The following is an 18,868-nucleotide window of genomic DNA, read 5'->3' as shown; positions in this document are numbered from 1 at the left end:
ACAAAATAAACAGAGATTTAGAATGTTATTATTGTGAGTCTGAAGCTAAATACTAGTTTGAACCAAAAAGATATTTTAACAGTCTTTTAATGAAAAGGTATTGTGTCTATAATGTCACTGGACCCTGAAAGTTAGCACCGAAAAGGAATACTGATTTTGAGTCCCCTTCTGTGCAGAATGTTTTATTTCCATGACTTGGACCCAATTCAACTTAATATATGTTATATACAGTTTATTTGTGAGACATTGGATTGGTTATTGATAGTGGATACAAAAATGAGCAATATTCTGTTCTTGCCCTCAGGAAGCTTATAATTTAATAAGGCAGATAAGCTGGGTTACTTATAAATCTAATATTAGGCAAATGTAAGTGCCGCACAAGAATATTTGTAAAGGCCAGGCACTGTGGCTCATGCCTGTAATCCCAGCACTTTGGGACGCCAAGATAGGAGAATCACATGAGCGCAGGAGTTTGAGACCTATAGTCCCAGCTACTCTAGAGGTTCAAGTAGGGGGATCACTTGAGCCTAGGAGGTGGAGACTGCATTGAGCTGTGACGACGCCACTGCACTACAGCCTGGGCAACAGAATGAGACCTTGTCTCAAAAAAAAAAAAAAAAAGAAAAGAAAAGAAAAACAGTGAAAACAACTTGGAGAATTAAGATGAGGGAATCCGATAGGAAGGACATAATTAAAAGAAACTTGAGGTACCATTTAAGATGGTCACCAAAAGACGTATGCTTGCACATGGAGATGGGCTGGCAGAAACAATATTACCAGAGGTATATCTAGGTGAAAACAAAGACTCAGTCTGAACAGTAATACATTGCCTTTTTCTGGGGTATAAGGTATGTTAAGGGAGGAACCAGGTAAGGAAGGGAGTAAGAGATTGAGCTAGTTCCCTAGGTAAGTCCAATCAAGATGATAGCCTTGAATCTCAAGAGGAGAAAATGGAAGACCCAGAGGAAGGAATGGATTAAATCTTGTTTTCTTCAGTTCAGAGTATAATGCCACACATTACACTCAAAGATTCCTATGATAACAAAACTAGGAGGGTCTAGAATGTTTGCTGCTTCTCGAGTCTTTTAGTGGAAAGGACATCAAACTAGAAATCAGAAGGTCCAGTCTGTAGCCCCACAGACTCCACTGGTTGCTGGTAACTTTAGGCAAATAACTATATTCTTCTTGCTCTTAGTGTTTTCCACTCTAAGTCAAGTGGGTTGTAGTAAATCAGTGATTTCCAACTCTGGTTGCCCATTAGGGTCACCCAAGAAGCTTTTTAAAAAATGTAGATGTTTGCCTCTACTCCTGAAATTCTAGTTTAATTGATCTGTCTGGGGCCCAGGCATTGGAATTTAAATTTTTTTTTAAATAAGTTTAAATGTTTCTGTCAGTTTCGGGTTCACAGTGTAGGAGAGAAAACATAATTTATTTTCTTTTGCTTTTAGGTTCTTAGTTGAGACACTCTGCTGAAAACAAAAGTCAGATTAACAAAAGAAAAACAAGCAGAAGATTATTAATATATGCTGTACTCATCACACAGGAAAGGCCTCAGTTCAAAAGTGTTTCTATCTCAAGGCAGTGGCTTAGGGCTTTGCTGAAATAGTATTTCAACCAAGGGACATAAATCCTATACAGTGACAAGACAAAGGAAGGAAAAGTTACAGTCTTCAAAAGGTGGGAAAATGTGGGAAGATAGTAAAATCTGTTCTCAGATTCCTCTGGTGCCTGCTGGTGCCTTCTCTGGGCTTAGAAGCAAGTGCTGTTCTAGGAAGGAAGGATTTGTGTGCTGCCATTAGGCAATTGGAGGCTGTGGCAGAGTGTTCCCCTGCATTTTCGGTGTCTTTCACTTAACATCCTCAATGATTTTGGGGAGAAATATTTTTGTTTCCTTCAACAGCAAAACTGAGTGAAAAGTACATAGATGTTCTATGTACTCCCTGCCCCAACACATGCATAGCCTTCCTCATAATCAACATCCTGTCCCAGTGTGGTATATTTATTACAATTGATGAACTTATGTTGACAAACTCTTGTCACCCAAAAGCCCTAGTTTACATTAGGGTTCACTCTTAATGTTGTACATGGGTTTGGACAAATGTATAATGACATGTATCCACCATTGTAGTATCATCCCTCATCCCTGACTGTTCATCCCTCATTGGGTTTCTTTATTTGTTTGTTTGTTTGTTTGTTTTTTAAAGCTCTCAGTTCTCATTTACGGCCTGGGTTGAGAATCATTGACCAGTTGATTTCTAAAATCCCTTTCAGCTTTAATGATTTGTCATCCTAAAATATTTTGGTTTTTACCCTGCCCTAGGGATTAATACTGATTTGGATGACTGCTTTGAGAAATATAGACACTGGCCATGAGCTACAACCTTTAAAATAGTGATTTTTTAGACATGTTTCCCTTTCAGCACACCTGAGGCTCCTATATATAACTCCTGGAAACAATGAGTCAGCTCAGTGGTGATTCACAGTTGGGGTTAGGACTGTATCAAAATCTCTCAAGGAGATAAGGATATAGTTTAGAAAATTCCTCAGGTGTTTCTACTGGTTGCAAGAAGGAAGAATGGAGCCTGTGGGGAATGGTGGTTAACATTACTGAAGAATTTGAAACAGATAAAAATGCAGCCACAATCTGGATCACTGGTAGTAAAATGAGTATGCATGAAAATCACGAGAAGCTCACTAAAAATTCAGGTTTTTATGCTCAATTCCCAGAGATTCTGGTTCTATAGGTCTGAGATGTAGGAATCTGTATTGTTAAAAACACTCCGAGAAAGTCAACATCCTGCAGGTGCTAAAGGGTCCACATTTTAAGAAATCTGAATTCTCAAGTATTCAGTTGTATGACACAACTTTCTAGAAATTTAATAGCAAATATTTGTTGACATATTTCTTGGGACCTGAAAAGCCAGGCTAAGAACCAGAAAATGCTGTGTAATGTCTGCTTTCTCATGAGAGTTTTTGCATTGTTATTCATACTTTATAAAAAGAGTCACTGAACCAGTTAGGGGGGTTGTGTGGGTTTCTTTTTTTTTTTTAAGCTATGATGAGGTGTTAGAATTGAAGCCTTAGTTTTTACATATCAGTTGTCTTATATCAGACACCCACTCACAACTTTCTCACACTGACCAACAGTGCCTCATACCAGACCTCATGAGTCATGGCTTCTGTTTCACTGTCACAGATGCTGTAAAATGATAGTCAAATATTTTAAAGCTAATAGTGGCAAGTTTTATTCTGAATAACATAGGCATATATTACAGACTAAATTAGATAATTTTCTCTTTTTTTCCTGTTATGTTCATTTCATTATAGGTTCAATATGGAATTTTTCCAGATAACTTTACATTCAATTTACTGATGGATTCTTTCATAAAGAAAGAAAATTACAAAGGTAAGAAACTAAGCCCAGATTCAGTGTTTATAGGGCTTCCGGCTCCCAAAGGGAGGTGTACAAATGTAGGAACTTCCCCTTTTTTATTTCTTAATAACATCTCTTCAGCACTCTTTTAGTCAGAAAAGTTTAGACGATTATCATTTATGCAAAAGTTTTAAAAATATTATTTTTATTTTTGTTAAGATAAAAAATATCAAAGTACATAAATGATTATAGAGGAAAAGTAAGTTAATTATATTGTCCAATCTAATTTCACTTCCCAAACTGACTGAAATGTAGAATATAAATAAAGGATACAGTAAATTTATTTTTCAAGTATAATTTTGGATTCAGTAATGAACAGTTGGCAGAAATGAGATTTTTTTTTTCAACTGAATTTTTAGCCTGTACTCTTTTAAAATATTACTGGCTTGTTTATGTAAAAGAAAATTCCTTCCAGGTTCTTAATTTTCTACTGACTTATTAGATGACTACCTGGTCTACCTGTCTATCTCAGTTTCCCCATTTGCAAAAAGAACAGACATTCATGCCTATGGCCTCATTCAGAACCATGACAACATGTGCAACCAGCTTGCTAGGAACAGCTGCAAATCAGTGCTATTTTATAGTTATGAATATATGTAAAAATTGGTTTAAAAAAAACTCATTAAGTGAAAAATATTTGTTGTGCTTGTGATATGAACAGGCACTATGTGTTAAGCCATTGTTAATATTCTCTACTTTACCACCAAATAACTACAGAAAGAAATTGTTTGACTTGATTTTCTTGGCCTCCATCTATGTTGTAGAATATCAAGGGAGAATAAAAATTGCTTAAAGACCACTTCCCAGGCTTTAATAACCAGCATTAATGTGCAAACAAATATCTTATGTTATGTGTTATACTCAGAGGCTTATAATTTATGAATTAGCATTTCCCATTCCCTTCCAACAAGTATTTTAAACTGAGCCTTATTGTCCTTTTTATAGTCATTATTTTGCTTTCTTTGAAATAATACCTGAGATTTAGGGTTTCCTTTAGCATTTTGTCCTCTTCTGCCTTAACAGTGAGAAGGTACCAGAGCAGAGAATAGGGCAGTCAGGCCAGCCTCTCTGCTTTGCTTGTCAGGGTGACCTTGAGAATATATGTGTCTCCTTTATGCCTTAGCTCTTCTAGCTGATAGACATGATGTCTTAAACTTGCATCACAATTTGAGCCATTTTCATATGTATTATCTTGTTGAACTGTCCAAAATTCTTTTGAAGTAGATGAAGCAAATAGTAATTTATTATTATGAAGATGATACTGGGAGCCAAGAGAAATTAGTGGTTTGTTTAATGTCCTTGAGGACATTGGTGCAGTAGCACCTGATTTAGTTCATTCTGGTATGTAAAATAGAAGCTAAAGGCTTAGGAAAAGCCTGGTTTGTGGAAGAACTAGGGCCAAAGCCCGCATATTTTACTTCTTAATTCTGTGTTGTTGTTGTCGTTGTTGTTGTTTACCATGCCCCACTTTTTAAGAGTGTTTATAGTTAAAAGAGATTTGGTAATATTACCTACAACTAATTTCCTCTGATTTTTGCTTTCGTCTTCTTGCCAGATGCTTTATCTGTGGTTTTTGAGATCGTGATGCAAGAAGCCTTTGAAGTGCCTTCCACCCAACTTCTCTCCCTCTATGTTTTATTTCATTGCCTGGCAGAGAAGACAGACTTCAGTGTAAGTGATCTTCCCTAAAGCAGCATTAAGAACTTTAGAAAAGGCAAGCAGGGGCTTGCTCTCAAAAGCTAGAAAAAGGTGTCTACTGCTCTGTGGCCAGGCACAACCTGGAATGTGTGTTTATTCTGTACATTTTGGTTACTGGTTTCTAATGAATGGAATTGGAGGTTGTTCCACTTGAGTCAAAAGTGATTGCATATTTTGAAACCTGAACTAGGCTGAGTGCACCTCAAACATTCAGAAATGGGTCGTTGGAAATCATTGAGAGCTGGACATGGCATGTCAAAGAGGCAGTGAGGCAGCTAACGTTGACCATTACCTGGGACATTAAATACTGATTATTTCATTTGTATCAGTATTTTCCTAAGGTTTCTCTAGGGCAGTTCCGTTTTGGAAAGTCTACAATATCAAGTTTTGGTTTCAGGTCTTAGGTTCACATATTTAATCATTGCTTATTGTTATCCTAAGAATAACAATAGCAATAACCGATATTTTAAGTAGCACTTACTTTGCACCAGGCTATGTTCTTGTTTTAAATGTGTTAATGCATTTAATTCTCACAACAACCCTAGGCAGATAAGGAGACTGGGGCCCAGAGATGTTACAGAGTAACCCCCCAGCTAGCAGGTAACGAAGCCACGTGGTAAAGCCAGTCAGTCTGCCTCTGCCATCTGCCCTTAACCTCAATTGTAAACATCAAAAAATCCCAGTTTGGGTAGGAACTGAAGAGGTCATTTAGTCCAGCCCACATTCTAAAGAGTAGATGGCATGTTATGCCTTTCTAAGATGAGTGTCATAATCTTATGATATACCCCACATTCATTATTAATTCATTAAATATACTATATTGAACACATACAAATTCCATACATTGGCAAGTACTAGTTATATAATGGTGAGCAAATATTTCCTGCTTACAATCTAGGAAGAACACAGACATTTAAACAAAACAATCACACAGGTATAAAACTATGACTGTCATGAACACTACAAAGGAGAAATCTATGAAAAGAATATATTATAGGGAGTTTTCTCTGTATTTTAAACTTAAATTGGTTAGGAAGGGCTTCCTTAAGGAAATATTTCTTAGGTTACTATTGAAGGATGACTGGTAATTAACTGGCTAAGGAGGGGAAGAACAGTCCAGAAAGAGGAAATAACATGTGCAAATGCCCTGTGGCACAAAACTTATTGAAAAGAAATGGACTGGAAGAAGATAGTCAATGTAGTTACGACAGAAAATGGTAGGGAGGACGTGGAGTGAGATAGGGTTGGAAAATGTAGGCCATACTAAGCCATTCTGTGTTCATTCTAAAAATAGTGAGAAGCCCTTGAAAAGTTAGAAGCAGAGGGCATATAATAATCAAATCTGTGTTTTGATAAGGTCCTTCTGGCTGTACTGTGGATAAGCTATCAGAGCAGGGCAAGTATGGCTGTGGTCAGACGATTTGAGAGACTGCCTTGAATCTGAGCAAGGGATAATGGTAGCATAGAGACCAGGATATGATGCAGTTAGAGAGTGGGCATATTTGAGAGGTAGATAACAAGATGAGGCAGGGAAGCAGGGGTCACTTATTGTCTCCTCAGTTTCTGACTCATACATCTGGATGGAAGGGGTTCTATGTGTTGTTTGCAAGAGGGAACTTTGGGAAAAGACTGGATATTATGAGAAAAGTCGTTACTGTGGCTCTGAACGTGTTGCATTTTGAAATTCATTTGAGACAGTGACGAGATTTCACCAAGGAACTGGGGGCTTAATGGAAAGATCTAGACTGGAGATACAATTTTGGAGACTTATACATCCATGTGTAAATGGTTGCAAAAAGTGACTTATACATCCCTGTGTAAATGTTTCCAATGTGAGCCAGAAAGTAAAAAGAAGGGAAATCAGGAATGTGTTGGACCACAGAATCCACAGGAAGAGATGGTCTACTATGTAGAATGCTTCCAAAGGGGTAGGATAAGATGAGGAATAAAAAAAAAGTTCACTAACTGCATTAGTGGCATGGGAGGCACTAAATTGTAACCTTTGTTTCCATATGAGTAACGGAGGAGGATATCAAATTGGAATGGATTGTAGAATGATTAGAGGTATAGACAACTCTTTTAAGATGCCTAGCTATGAAATGGAGAGTAAAGTGGGGAAGTTGGGAGAATGAGGATTTGCTTTGTATTAATGGAAGAGGCAAAGCATAAAATGGAAAAACTTTGAGAGCGTTGATGAAACAACACCTGAATTAATCCATTATAGTAGCTACAATAGAAATTAAAGGCTTGGGCTGGGAGCAGTGGCTCATGCCTGTAATCTCAGTACTTCGAGAGGCCAAGGCAAGAGGATTGCTTAAGGCTAGGAGTTTGAGACCAGGCTAGGCAACATAGCAAGACCTCATCTCTACAAAAATTGAAAATAAAAAAAATATTAACCAGACATGGTGGCACATGCCTATAGTCCTAGCTACTCAGGAGGCTGAGTTGGGAAGATCCCTTGATCCCAAGAGTTTGAGGTTACAGTGAGCTGTGATCACACCACCTTATTCCAGCCTGGGCAATAGGGCAAGACCCTGTCTCCAAAGAGAAAAAAAGAAAATAAACTAAAGGCTTGGAAGAGATCTGTTATTTTATGTTGACACATGAATAGCTTCACGTAAGTAGCAGTAGTTGCAGGAGTCCCAGACAATGATCAGAGAATTTCTAAGACAGTCATTTGTTTGTTTTCATTCATCTTTTTTGAAGTCCTTTAGAAGTATCACCATCCCAGTCACTGTCATCACCCTTTCTTGACTCCTAACACATAAAAGGTATCTAGTGCTTAGATATTTTAGTGTTCGTTTGGCTTTAATAAACCCTGCTACAGCCTGATACTGTAGCTCATGTTTTTCCCTACAGGGGGGAAAAATGTTTTTAAGGCTCCTTATTTGTTATTCGCCGGCCCCACTTTCCGTGCAGTTTTAAGTGGGGGAAATCAAACTTCTTAGAGTGATTTCCTTTTGAAAGTAAAATGACCTGGTTTTTAATTACCAACTCTTTTGTTTACCTGTGCTGCCGAAGTGCTTGGGGGGGTTGTTTTTCTCCTGAGGTCTTTGCTTTTCTCAAAGATAGGGGAGCAGCCTCAAGAAATGACACTTGTATTGCACAAAGGCTACTCACAGTAAAGAGGTTTGCGTGCCTGTGAACATCTGGGGTGCCTCACTTGCACGTGGCTGTAACTGCAGCCTGCAGACATTATTCATTCTCTGCTTCCTCCCTAATCTCTGGGTGCAGAGACCAGTGCAGGGCAACCTGAGCTTAGTGTTCTATGTTTTGAAGCCACAGTTAGGGCTCTAACTCTGTCCAGTGTGTACTCATGTGGCACCAAGAAGATCACAGATCCCACTGGGGAGTTGCCAAGGCTCTCCCCTGACCGCATTACCAGCAAGTCCTCCAGTCATCATTCCTACTAGCCTGCAGCAGGTTTAGCAATGCTTGTGTTTCTGCCCTTCGTTTCCCCCGTGTCTCTAAAGGCTTCACTTTTATTGAAGCGTAATTTTGCACCCTGGGTTGAAAGAAATGATCACTGTTTCTGATTGCCTCATTTGTTTTTGAGAGGCACAAATCTATCTAAAAGCAATTTAATAGTGGTATTTATTCTAACACTCTGAAGAAGTCTTATCATTGCTAAATTGTTTAAAATTCAAAAGATTGCTCGATCAGGCCACAGCAGTGTGAGTGATTGTGGGGCTGATAATGTGTTGAATCTTTATTGATTGTCTCAAGTGAGTGTTGGTGTAAAGTGTACTCTTTATTTTTGTTTTGTTTTCCTTTTCTGATTGTAAAAGAAACACTTATTCGTTGCCAAATTTTTGGAAAATAATAAGAAATACAGAGAATAAAACCAAAATTGCTCATAATTTCACTGCCCAAAAATTTATTAACATATAGGGTATTTCTTTCCTATATTTTTCTTTGACATAAGTACCTTTTATTCACAAAATTAGGATTATAATGTATATATAGCTTTGTTCTTCTTCTTTGTTTACTTAATACTATAACATGTTCTTTTCCTCGTGTCATTAAAAGTCACATTTTTGTATAAAGTACTCATTGCTTAGATGGATCATGATCTGGTATATTCTGTTGCAGTGGGAAGAGGAGAGGAACTTTGGTGCATCCCTATTGCTTCCAGGCCTAAAACAAAAGAACTCAGTGGGTTTTAGTTCCCAGTTGTATGGCTGTGCACTTCTTGGTAAGCTAAATGATCCTTACAAATATCATTCTTCATGGTCAGAATTGTTGCATTCTTCCAGTTCATGATAAAATTGTAATTTGATTTAAATTTACCAGTGAAATCCAATTAGCCTTCATTTTCAGACATAAAAATAGACCTTGATGGCCTTACATAAGAGAGTAAAGAGGGTTCTTAAAACCTGCCATCACTGGCAAAGCAAGAACTAGTTCTGGTGGACATAGGTAATAATATTCAGTGGTCATCAATCTGAGAAGGGATCAAAAAGAAAGAAAGGGATGTTCTGGCCCTGTTTAGGGAGACTAGGTAGTAGAATCTTTTCCAGTATTAACAAAGATCTTTCTGTCTCTTTAGATCTAAAGTCCAGAAGGTAAGAAATTAAGAGTTAGAGTTGAACTTGTATCTTTGGCATTGTTTTCAGGTAAGGGAAGAGCACAAGTAGTAGCACTTCAGGAAAAGTGGAATAGTTCATGGGCACCATGTGATTGCACCAGGAGGTACGATGGTGGCTTTCCTCTTGTGCCCTGATTGCATTGAAAATCAGACAGGTTAAGAGGACAACACCTTCTGAAGAATGGCCTCAGAACCTGGGTTGTGTGGAATCTGGGCAAATAAGGTTCAACCTAAATGTACATAAAATGTTGTCCTGATTTACAGAGTTTTATTAAATGCATGTTATTTCATTATTCTCCCATTATCTCTTAAGTAGTTAGACATCTCTCAATTATACATTGCTTCTGCTTACCTTTGTTTTTGAAAATCACAAAGTTATAGCAGTTTGACTGCTTTTGAAGTTGATCTTTGCCAACAGAATGTAGTGTGTTATTCTTGATGCTGATTTATAATAACTCAGAGGAACTTCAGAGTTTATTGACTGTCTGTCAGACTCACAAAGGAGTTGACCACTCTTTTTAAAAATCATTTTTTCCTTATTTGCCACCTACTTTTGGTGTTGATTTACATGTATTTTCCTTTGCTTTCAGATTAGCATTCAGTACTGTCACACAGCCTGAATTGGTCAGAAGTGACAGGGCAAAGAAAATGTACTTTGTTGTGGTTTGTGAGCAGAGGCCCTGGTTCTTTGTGATGGCAGCCATCAGATCAGAAGCTCTTTGCTCTCATTGTGTCATTTGCCATGCAGCCTCACTCAACCCTGATGGAAGCAGCTGCCCAGAATGTAACTGCAGCCCAGCCCCAAGCACCTTAAAGGTCTAAAATTAGCTGTCTCCTGATAAGCTTTGTCTGTTTGTGTCCTACTCTGGCTTTCCCAAATCCTCCTTCCCAGGAAAGATAAAAGAAGGTAGATTTAAGACTGGACAGCTCAAGGTGACTTTGGTCATTAGTGCAGAGAGGTTCTGCGCCACAGGAATACAGACAGCCATCTCTCTACCAGAAGATCCTGCTGTCTAGTGTCCACATCTTGAACTCCAGGTGTGATGGCTTGAGGTACCCAGAGAAACGTTCACGTCCAGAGATCCAAAAAGATTATGAGCATGAACTCTGTGATTTTAAAACCAGTGAAACTCAAAGGAAAGAAGGGAAAGATGAAGGTTTTTTTCATAAGGATTGGGTGTGTTGAAGGATTCCAAAAAATGGCAAACATTTCCTAGCAGGGAAGGTGGTCAGATGTTGACAAAATTTTCACAGTAGGAAAGTTGTGAGATTTCTTTTTCTGGGGAAGATTTTGTTCTTGAAACAAAAATTGTTTCTCAGTTGACTTGTTTTTTTAAGGGTATCCTTACCTAGAGCCATATATGTCAGCTTCTCAGTTGCCCTCAGCCCAGTGGTTTATATATACATCCTCATGAAAATCTCCACCAGCCCAAATGAGAAAGAAGAAAAACAAGTTCATGTAATTTTGCATTACAAAATGGAATTTTTACCACATTCTTCATTATCCATCTGAAGTGTCACTGGATGAGATGAGTCTCTTGGTACAGATTTGAAATGATCCTTCTCTGTTTCTAGAACTGCCAGGTGAACATTCACTTGGGCCTTCAGGTCCTCAGTCTTAGAAATGGTGGGAAGACATAGCTGAGCATTCTTTATTGTTCTTTTTGGCCACAGGGAAGGTGGAGTTGCAGCAAGGGCTACGGGCTGTGTACCACAACATGCCTCTGATATGGAAACCAGGCTACCTTGACAGAGCCCTGCAAGTGATGGAGAAAGTGGCTGCCTCCCCAGAAGACATAAAGCTGTGTAGAGAAGCGGTATGTTCCTCAGCTCTAAGGCAGTAAGATTTAGCCATCTGTTTCACATAACCTGAGCTTTAAATTTGTTTTCATTGTCCTTCCCCTACCCCTACTTTCTGTATTTCTATAGCATAGGTACCTATCCAGTTGAAAAAATGCAAAACCACAAACATTTTCAATGCTCCTGACCAAAGGCACTAGAAAATTTGATTAACATTGATTTATAGTTCATTGTGTAAAAAAAAAAAAACTATTCCACTGCCTCGTCCCTCACCTCCTCACCAAAAAAAAAAAAAAAAAAGCTCATTGAGAACTCAAGAGAGGGTAAAATTTCGTTTTAAATATGTTTGCCATTTCTGTAACCCCATGTAGTCTACATAGCATGTAGGCTACGTAACATTTTTCCCCATAAAAGTCCTCAAGAAATGAATCTGAGGACCAGACATGGAACCGTCTTAAACCATTCTGTGTGAATGTGTGATGCTGATGAGATCTGACCCAGATGTTTCGTTCAAAGTTCTGAGGTGTTCACTTTACCAGAACAAGAACACTACCCTCCCACCAGTCCCAAAGCTCGTGCCTCTTGGTCACCTAGGACCCTTTACAGCATGGGATTGCTCTAACTCCAGGCGACATGATGCGCCTTACACCCCACAGGCAGCCGTAGTGTCTGCTTCTGTCCAAACAGCTTTTACAGCCAATTGAGGCCTGAGAAGGACATTGGTTGTCTTGTTACCATGGTGTAAAGGTTACCATAGAGCCACGTGTTTGTTTTTTCTTGACTCTGGTTGCTAGGGCTCATCCCTTGGCTTTCATTTCAGTCCTGAGGTGGTCAGGTCTGGTGTCTGTCCTGTCACCTTACACTTATGTATAGTGAATCATTATGCTGTTTGCCAGACATTTATAACAAAGGATATACATTTGTTACTATACTGGTTTTAACCCTGCTATAGTCAGTACTGGTGATTGAAAACACAAAATTATACATAAATACTTTGCTAGGGAAATATTCCTTCCAATCTCAGCCAGATTTGCAATCTTTGCATTCTAACAGTAGAAAATGTGTTCACATGTCAGCAAAAATGTGCTATGTGTCCAGTTTGGGTGTGATGTATTAGTGGTATTAAAAGGCCTTGGCATATTTGTAGGATTTGTGTTCTGATGTGACATGGACAGGATTAATTGGTTTCCAGGCAGGTGTTTCTGCTGGCCTTGCTGTTGTTAATATCCCATTTCTGATCATTAGGCCCTCCGTGGGTCAAGGGAGATGTACCTCAAAGTGAAAGTAGAGGGGAGAGGGGTCAAAACAAAAATCTTCTGTTTTTAAATTTACTTCCTAAGTCACAGAAATCACCTCATTCAGATGAATTTCATGTATGCATCTCTGGTCTTTGCCAGCAGCTTATGTGAATTACACTGATCCTTAATTTACAGATACCATGTGAGCTAAAATCTTTCTCTGAGGGGGACCCTTGCCTATATCCAGAGGCTTTAACATACGCTTAAAATGGCCTTTGGTTGGTTGTGTTCTGTAGTTGTCTATCCCTTTGTCCCAAATCCAAACTGACTGAGGAAGAAAGACATGGAAGTGGGAAGTACTTTAGTGTCCATCAAGCATTATTCCTGGATTTCTATCTGGCTAACTAAAAGCGAACTTAGCTGCCATTGTGCTGATTCACTTATACAAATAATTCTTAGCTCGCTTATTTGGTATTTTGTTGTTGTTTTGTCTTTGAGACAGGGTCTCACTATGTCACTCAGGCTGGAGTGCAGTGGTGTGATCATGGCTCACTATAGCCTCCGCCTCCCAGGCTCAAGCAGTCTTCCTGCCTCAGCCTCCTGAGCAGCTGGGACCTACCACAGGGGTGCACCACCATGCTTGGCTTTTTTTTTTTTTTAATTGATGGGGTCTCCCTATGTTGTCCAGGCTGGTCTCAAACTCCTGGGCTCAAGCAATCCTTCCACGTCATCCTCCCAAAGTGCTGAGATTACAGGCATGAGCCACCATACCCAGCCTAGCTTGCTTATTTCTACTATTTGTTTTGTACTGTTTTCCATGCCATCTGATAGGGTGTTTATAATGTGAAAAAATATAACCATTTATATTTTCTACAATTTTATAAGAGAAATCTTTTCCCAGTCTTTTAGAGCTCATTCTTGCTTTCTTTCGCCTTTTCCAGCCTCTCTTCACCATGTGCTTTTGGGCCATAAGACATGTAGTTGCTGACCCTCTTTCTGCTCCACAGCTCCATGTGCTGGACACAGTGCTGAAGGCTCTGACTTCAGCTGATGGGGTTTCAGAGGAGCAGTCCCAAAAAGATGAAGACAAGCAGGAGTGGGAAAAACTGGTGGAGCAGTTAGACATCGAGGAAACAGAACAGTCGAAGCTTCCTCAGTACCTGGAACGATTTCAGGTGAATCATAGCAGAATGTGTCTCTCTTAGCAGTGTATAAAACACACTTCTCTCCTGTGGTGATGGACAAGCATTCTTTCTGCATCAATGTCACACACAAAGAGGCATTAAAAACTGACATTAAAAATTACATTTGTATTGCTTTGCACAGGAAGTGGTCTTAAACCAATGGAATTTTTATGCTCCTTTTGTATTTGAGCTAATCGGTCACAGTTTTGTTCACCAAGGTAGCATGTCATTGCCCACGCATTCCTGATATGCGCCTGTTGGCTAGGTAGTTGCTTGCCTCCTCAGCAATAACCTGACTCCCACCCCAGGTGGAAAGTATCTGGCCATTTCTCCATCTTGCACTAAATGTGCTTGATAACCTAAAAACCCAGTTAGACACTATAATGCCACATTTGCGTATGTAGAGATAACACGCGGGCGTCTCTCTTTGCTCATCTTTGGCAGCTGTGTTGTTCTCTTGTGCTGCATGGAAGCTGTAAACAGTTTGCACTATTTCTTTCCAGAACAGCCCTGAGCACTCAAGCTACCTTTGGTGGCTTCTAACTCTGTACATCCCAAAATGCTCTGTGATCAGTGTCAGGAAAGAACCATGTTCAATGTTTGAACTCTTGGCTTCTTAGCTGCTTTGATTCTTGTCTAGTGCAAAGGGGGAAAAAATGCTGCCAGAATGGGAATTCTTTGTACAGCAAAAAACTTTCCCACTTATTGTATGTGACTTGTGTCATTTTGGTATTGATAAGATGTAAACTCTGCTAGATTATTATGTTTAAATCTTTTCAGTAATTGGACAGAACCTAATTCCCAGTGTTATAAGGGGGAGCCTGTTGTATTTTTAGCAGCAATTTCGCCCAGTACTTCTATGAAGTCGTTGCTCAACTTCCCTCTTAAAATTTGAAACTGAGAAAGAAAGATTAATCGATGTTCCCAAGGTACCCAGAGAATTGGCAGTATAGCTGGGCTGAGAATTTGCATGTCTGCCCCTTCAGGCTCTTTGCTTAACCTTGTATATTTAGAAAGGCTGAAGAAAAAAAATCTCCTTAGCCCCATATATTATGATTCATTGCATTCACATTGACCAAGGTTGCCACACTATTCTTAAAAATTAAAACTTCCTTCCCTTGTTTCTTATATACTTTGCCTCAGAGAATAGAAACCTGTGCCTGCATTACGTTGTCAGCCCTCATTCCTCTACGAATGTATTTTTATGAACATTTTGAAAAGACAAGTATTTATTGACTACTAACTGCGTGTTGGGCACCAGTGCATTTCTGCTTGCAAGATCTCTGGATGCTAGAGACTACCTTTCTCATGTTAAATGACAGCAAAACTGAGAAAGAGTAGCCCAGAGTGACTGACTTTAGATTTGAACAAAAGTTTGCCGACTCATAGTTGAGTCCCCTTTCTGGTGTCCCAAACTGTCTTGTTGGCCTCAAACCCCACATGAAGAGTGTTATCAGAGAGAAATCGTTTTCGTTTTACATTTCCTTTTCTTCCTGTTGCCTGATTTTTGTTAGTCTGAGGTCATTTGTTTGGGAGCCATTTTTATATGATTGACTCTCACACTAGGCCTCTGGGCCCTCCTGGAGCCTAGGCACCCTGCCCACCTCCAACCCTGTTACTGGAGCAAGCCTCCTTTCCTGTGCCAATGAGTGGCGTTTGTTTGTGGAACATGGGGATGTGTGGTATAAGCTACAGCTGGCCCCATAAGTGGCTCTGTCTCTCTAATGAGAGAGTACATCTCAAAGTACTTAAATAGATTAATGTTTTTAATACTTAACTTCTCCAGGAACACACCACCAACCAAACCAAGCTGCCATTTCAGTTGGAGCTGTAAGCAGGCAGTACGTAAAGGCTGACCTGCAGTGGAGCACAGTAGGTGGATGCTTCTAACAGCGCAGACACTCAGGGGAGCTATTCCTTGAACTGATTTCTGTCTGTTGAGAGGAACTCCAGGAAAGCAAATACATGTTTCAGTTATTCTGAAGGCACAAGTATGGTTGGGCTTGCTCCAGTTATCAGATGCCTCTGCCATTTTGTTTGCATATTAGAATTCTTGTTCTTGGAGTTTGCTGCTTGGTTTGGTTTAGGTTAGGGTGGAAACATAGATTTGTTAGAGGCTGGCCATCTCTGTGGTTTAAAACAAGAAATTACACAGGGAGACACAGCATATGGAATTCCATTTACTGTTTGTGAGTGAAAGGAGAGAAATCACATGCGGTGCATCTTAGCAAAATTGCCGAGCTGAAGAAAATAACAAAAGCTAACAGCACCTGGATGAAAGGTAGCGTGACAATTTCCCAACAAAATGGTTTTTTTCTACCAGCAAAACATTTGGTTATTTTGCAGGTGACTTCATTCTGGGACACTAGAATGAGGACTAAACTACGAGTCAGCAAACTTTTGTTCAAATCTAAAGTCAGTCACTCAGGGCTAGTTTTTCCTCTTTGTATCCTTCTCTCACTTCTCTACCTTTCTCCTCATTTGTCCCCTTTGTTTCCAACAGGCCTTACATTCTAAGCTTCAGACTCTGGGCAAAATTGAGTCAGAAAGTCTTTTAAGTCTGACCACCCAGCTTGTCAAGGAAAAACTCTCCACCTGTGAAGCAGAGGACATCGTCACCTATGAGCAGAATCTGCAGCAGTGGCATCTAGACCGTGTACAGTTGATCCAGAGAGAACAGGAACAGAGGGAGAAAGCGAAGCAGGAGTACCAGGCTCAGAAAGTAGCGAAGGCATCTGCCTAATTGGGTCCTCCAGGACCCCACCCCTCTCACAAAAACTTCACTCGACCCCGTGCCAGGACTCAGCAGTGGCCTGGACAGCAGCCTCCGCTTTCTCTACCCATCTTCTTTTCTTTAAGCAGGCTATGTGCCCTACATGGCAAGGCACCATGACTGCCCATCGAGATGCCAAGAAGGGCTGTGGAATTATGCAGGTGGCTAGTGGTCAGACTGAAGTCACTGGCTGAATACTTTAAGGAGGGCTCTTGAGGCTCATGATGGAGTTCCTGGGTCACAGGGATTAGTTATGAGCATTAAAGTTCCTAAGACCCAGTAATGGTACTGGGAGAAACCAAGGCTGAAGAGTCAAGTCTGAAGCATGGGCTTTTCTTTTTTGTTGTTTTTGTTTTTTGAGACAGAGTCTCACTCTGTCACCCAGGCTGGAGTGCCGTGGTGCAATCTCGGCTCACTGCAACCTCCGACTCCTGGGTTCAAGCAATGGTTCAAGCAATTCTCCTGCCTCAGCCTCCTGAATAGGTGGGATTACAGGTGCGCACCACCACCCCCGGCTAATTTTTGTATTTTTAGTAGAGATGGGGTTTCACCATGTTGGTCAGGCTGTCCTTAACCTACTGACCTCAAGTGATCTGCCCGCCCCGGCCTCCCAAAGTGCTGGGATGATAGGCGTGAACCACCGCGCCCAGCCAAGCACAGGCTTTTGAATGGTCTCCCTCTCCCCAGCCCAGGCACATGAGGCCAAGGTGAGCTGTGCATCCTGAGACCTTGTGTCCCTGAGTCTCCTCTCTGAGTGCAAGCTGCACTGTGGGCTGGCTGTAGGATACTCACACATTCCCACGTTCTCCTTTCTGGCACATCTTGCCCTTCTGGACCTGCACTGGGAGAAATTCAGGACAAGAGTGAACTCAAGGCCATGAACTCGCTGGATTTCAGTTTTTAGGCACCCACTGGGACGTTTTTAGGATGTAAGAGTTTTTGAGGAGAAAGCTAGCTCTAGCGTGAAGCCTTTTTGGCTTGGCTTCTCCATCGTGTTGGGGTAACATTTTTTTTTTCCAATTTTTTTTTTTCTAAAACATTATCTCAGCTCGTTTATCAAGTAGGTGAAATGAGCCTTTTGTGTACACACAGGCACATGTGCGCACACACAGCTTGTGAACACACATTTTCTGCTGAAGTTAGAAAACGAGAGATGGGTTGAGGCTTGAAGTGCGTCAGAGATACGAATGTTGTCAAACTGTCAGGAGATGGAAAATTCCTTTCTGAAGTTTCTCATCTGTGAAAGTGGTCAGGGCAGATTTTGCTTACTGTGTAGTGTTGCCCTTAAGTACAGTGGTGTAATTTTATTCAAGATTGTCCTCTTCTGTCAAAAACCTCTGGAAATAAATGTTTGGGATCATAGTTAGTGTATTCTTTATCTTTGGGGAAAGGGAGAAGGGAGAGAGAGACTCATTGTTACTATGATTTTGAGGAGCGTACTTTCAACCCTCCCTCAGACTATGGGATTTATAATGATAATTACCACCACTAATATTTAGTAAGGACTTAACTGTAGGCTGAAAACCCAAGCAGCCCTATGAGGGAGGTACCAGTGTCCCCATTTTATGAAACCAAGCAGCTCCCCTGCTGCTCCTCTCCCTGCCTGTGGCCTGCATGTGGAACTGCAGTCAGGATCCATCACAGGGCCCTTTAGACTAGCAAAGCTGCTGAATCTTACTTAGGCAGAGGGCCGTGACCAAAAGTCAGTTCCAACATTTTGGTTTACCAACGATAGCTTTTCAGCCACTCTCTTATTACATTAAGAGGAACATTCAAGACAAACCGAAGGGCAACTTTTGCCCAGTAAATTAATGACTATCACAACATGAAGTATCTGGTTAAGGCTTTGGCTCAACGTTTTGCCTTCATTTTTCTTCCCCCTCCAGCCCCAATGTACTTTACTTCCAGTCTTCACCAAAAGAGACCACTTCTGCCACTGTACTGTGGTCCCACAGGAATTTCCATGTTCCCTGCTCCTCAGGATTCCTTCCACACTTGTGCCCCATTTCTCAGGACTCTTGGAGTCTTTCCCCTCCAAATATTCTGCCCTTTCCCCATGTCCTTATCTCCTGAGCTATAGGATACTCTCCCGCCTTCCTTCACAATTGGCTCTTCCCAATACGGTTGTCCTTAGTCCCTTTCCCTGATGTCGTC

At 40.4% G+C, this 18,868-nt stretch overlaps 1 protein-coding gene across 4 annotated transcripts in view; it reads left to right on the top strand.

Annotated features, from left to right (window-relative positions):
• MRPS27 (mitochondrial ribosomal protein S27) overlaps window positions 1-18,075 on the top strand; it is a 99,752-nt gene extending 81,677 nt beyond the window's left edge. For all 4 annotated transcript variants that reach the window (XM_025389443.1, XM_025389442.1, XM_025389444.1 and 1 more), the window contains 6 exons: window positions 3,328-3,406; window positions 4,989-5,104; window positions 9,224-9,326; window positions 11,394-11,536; window positions 13,765-13,932; window positions 16,445-18,075. In XM_025389443.1, the coding sequence (XP_025245228.1) occupies window positions 3,328-3,406; window positions 4,989-5,104; window positions 9,224-9,326; window positions 11,394-11,536; window positions 13,765-13,932; window positions 16,445-16,684 (849 nt within the window). In that variant the 3' untranslated portion in view covers window positions 16,685-18,075. The remainder of the gene's footprint in view (window positions 1-3,327; window positions 3,407-4,988; window positions 5,105-9,223; window positions 9,327-11,393; window positions 11,537-13,764; window positions 13,933-16,444) is intronic.
• Window positions 18,076-18,868: the final 793 nt, after the last annotated feature.

This window comes from Theropithecus gelada, chromosome 6 (genome assembly GCF_003255815.1).
Source record: "Theropithecus gelada isolate Dixy chromosome 6, Tgel_1.0, whole genome shotgun sequence".
Lineage (NCBI taxonomy): Eukaryota > Metazoa > Chordata > Mammalia > Primates > Cercopithecidae > Theropithecus > Theropithecus gelada.
This window is presented reverse-complemented; position numbering and strand designations above follow the sequence as displayed.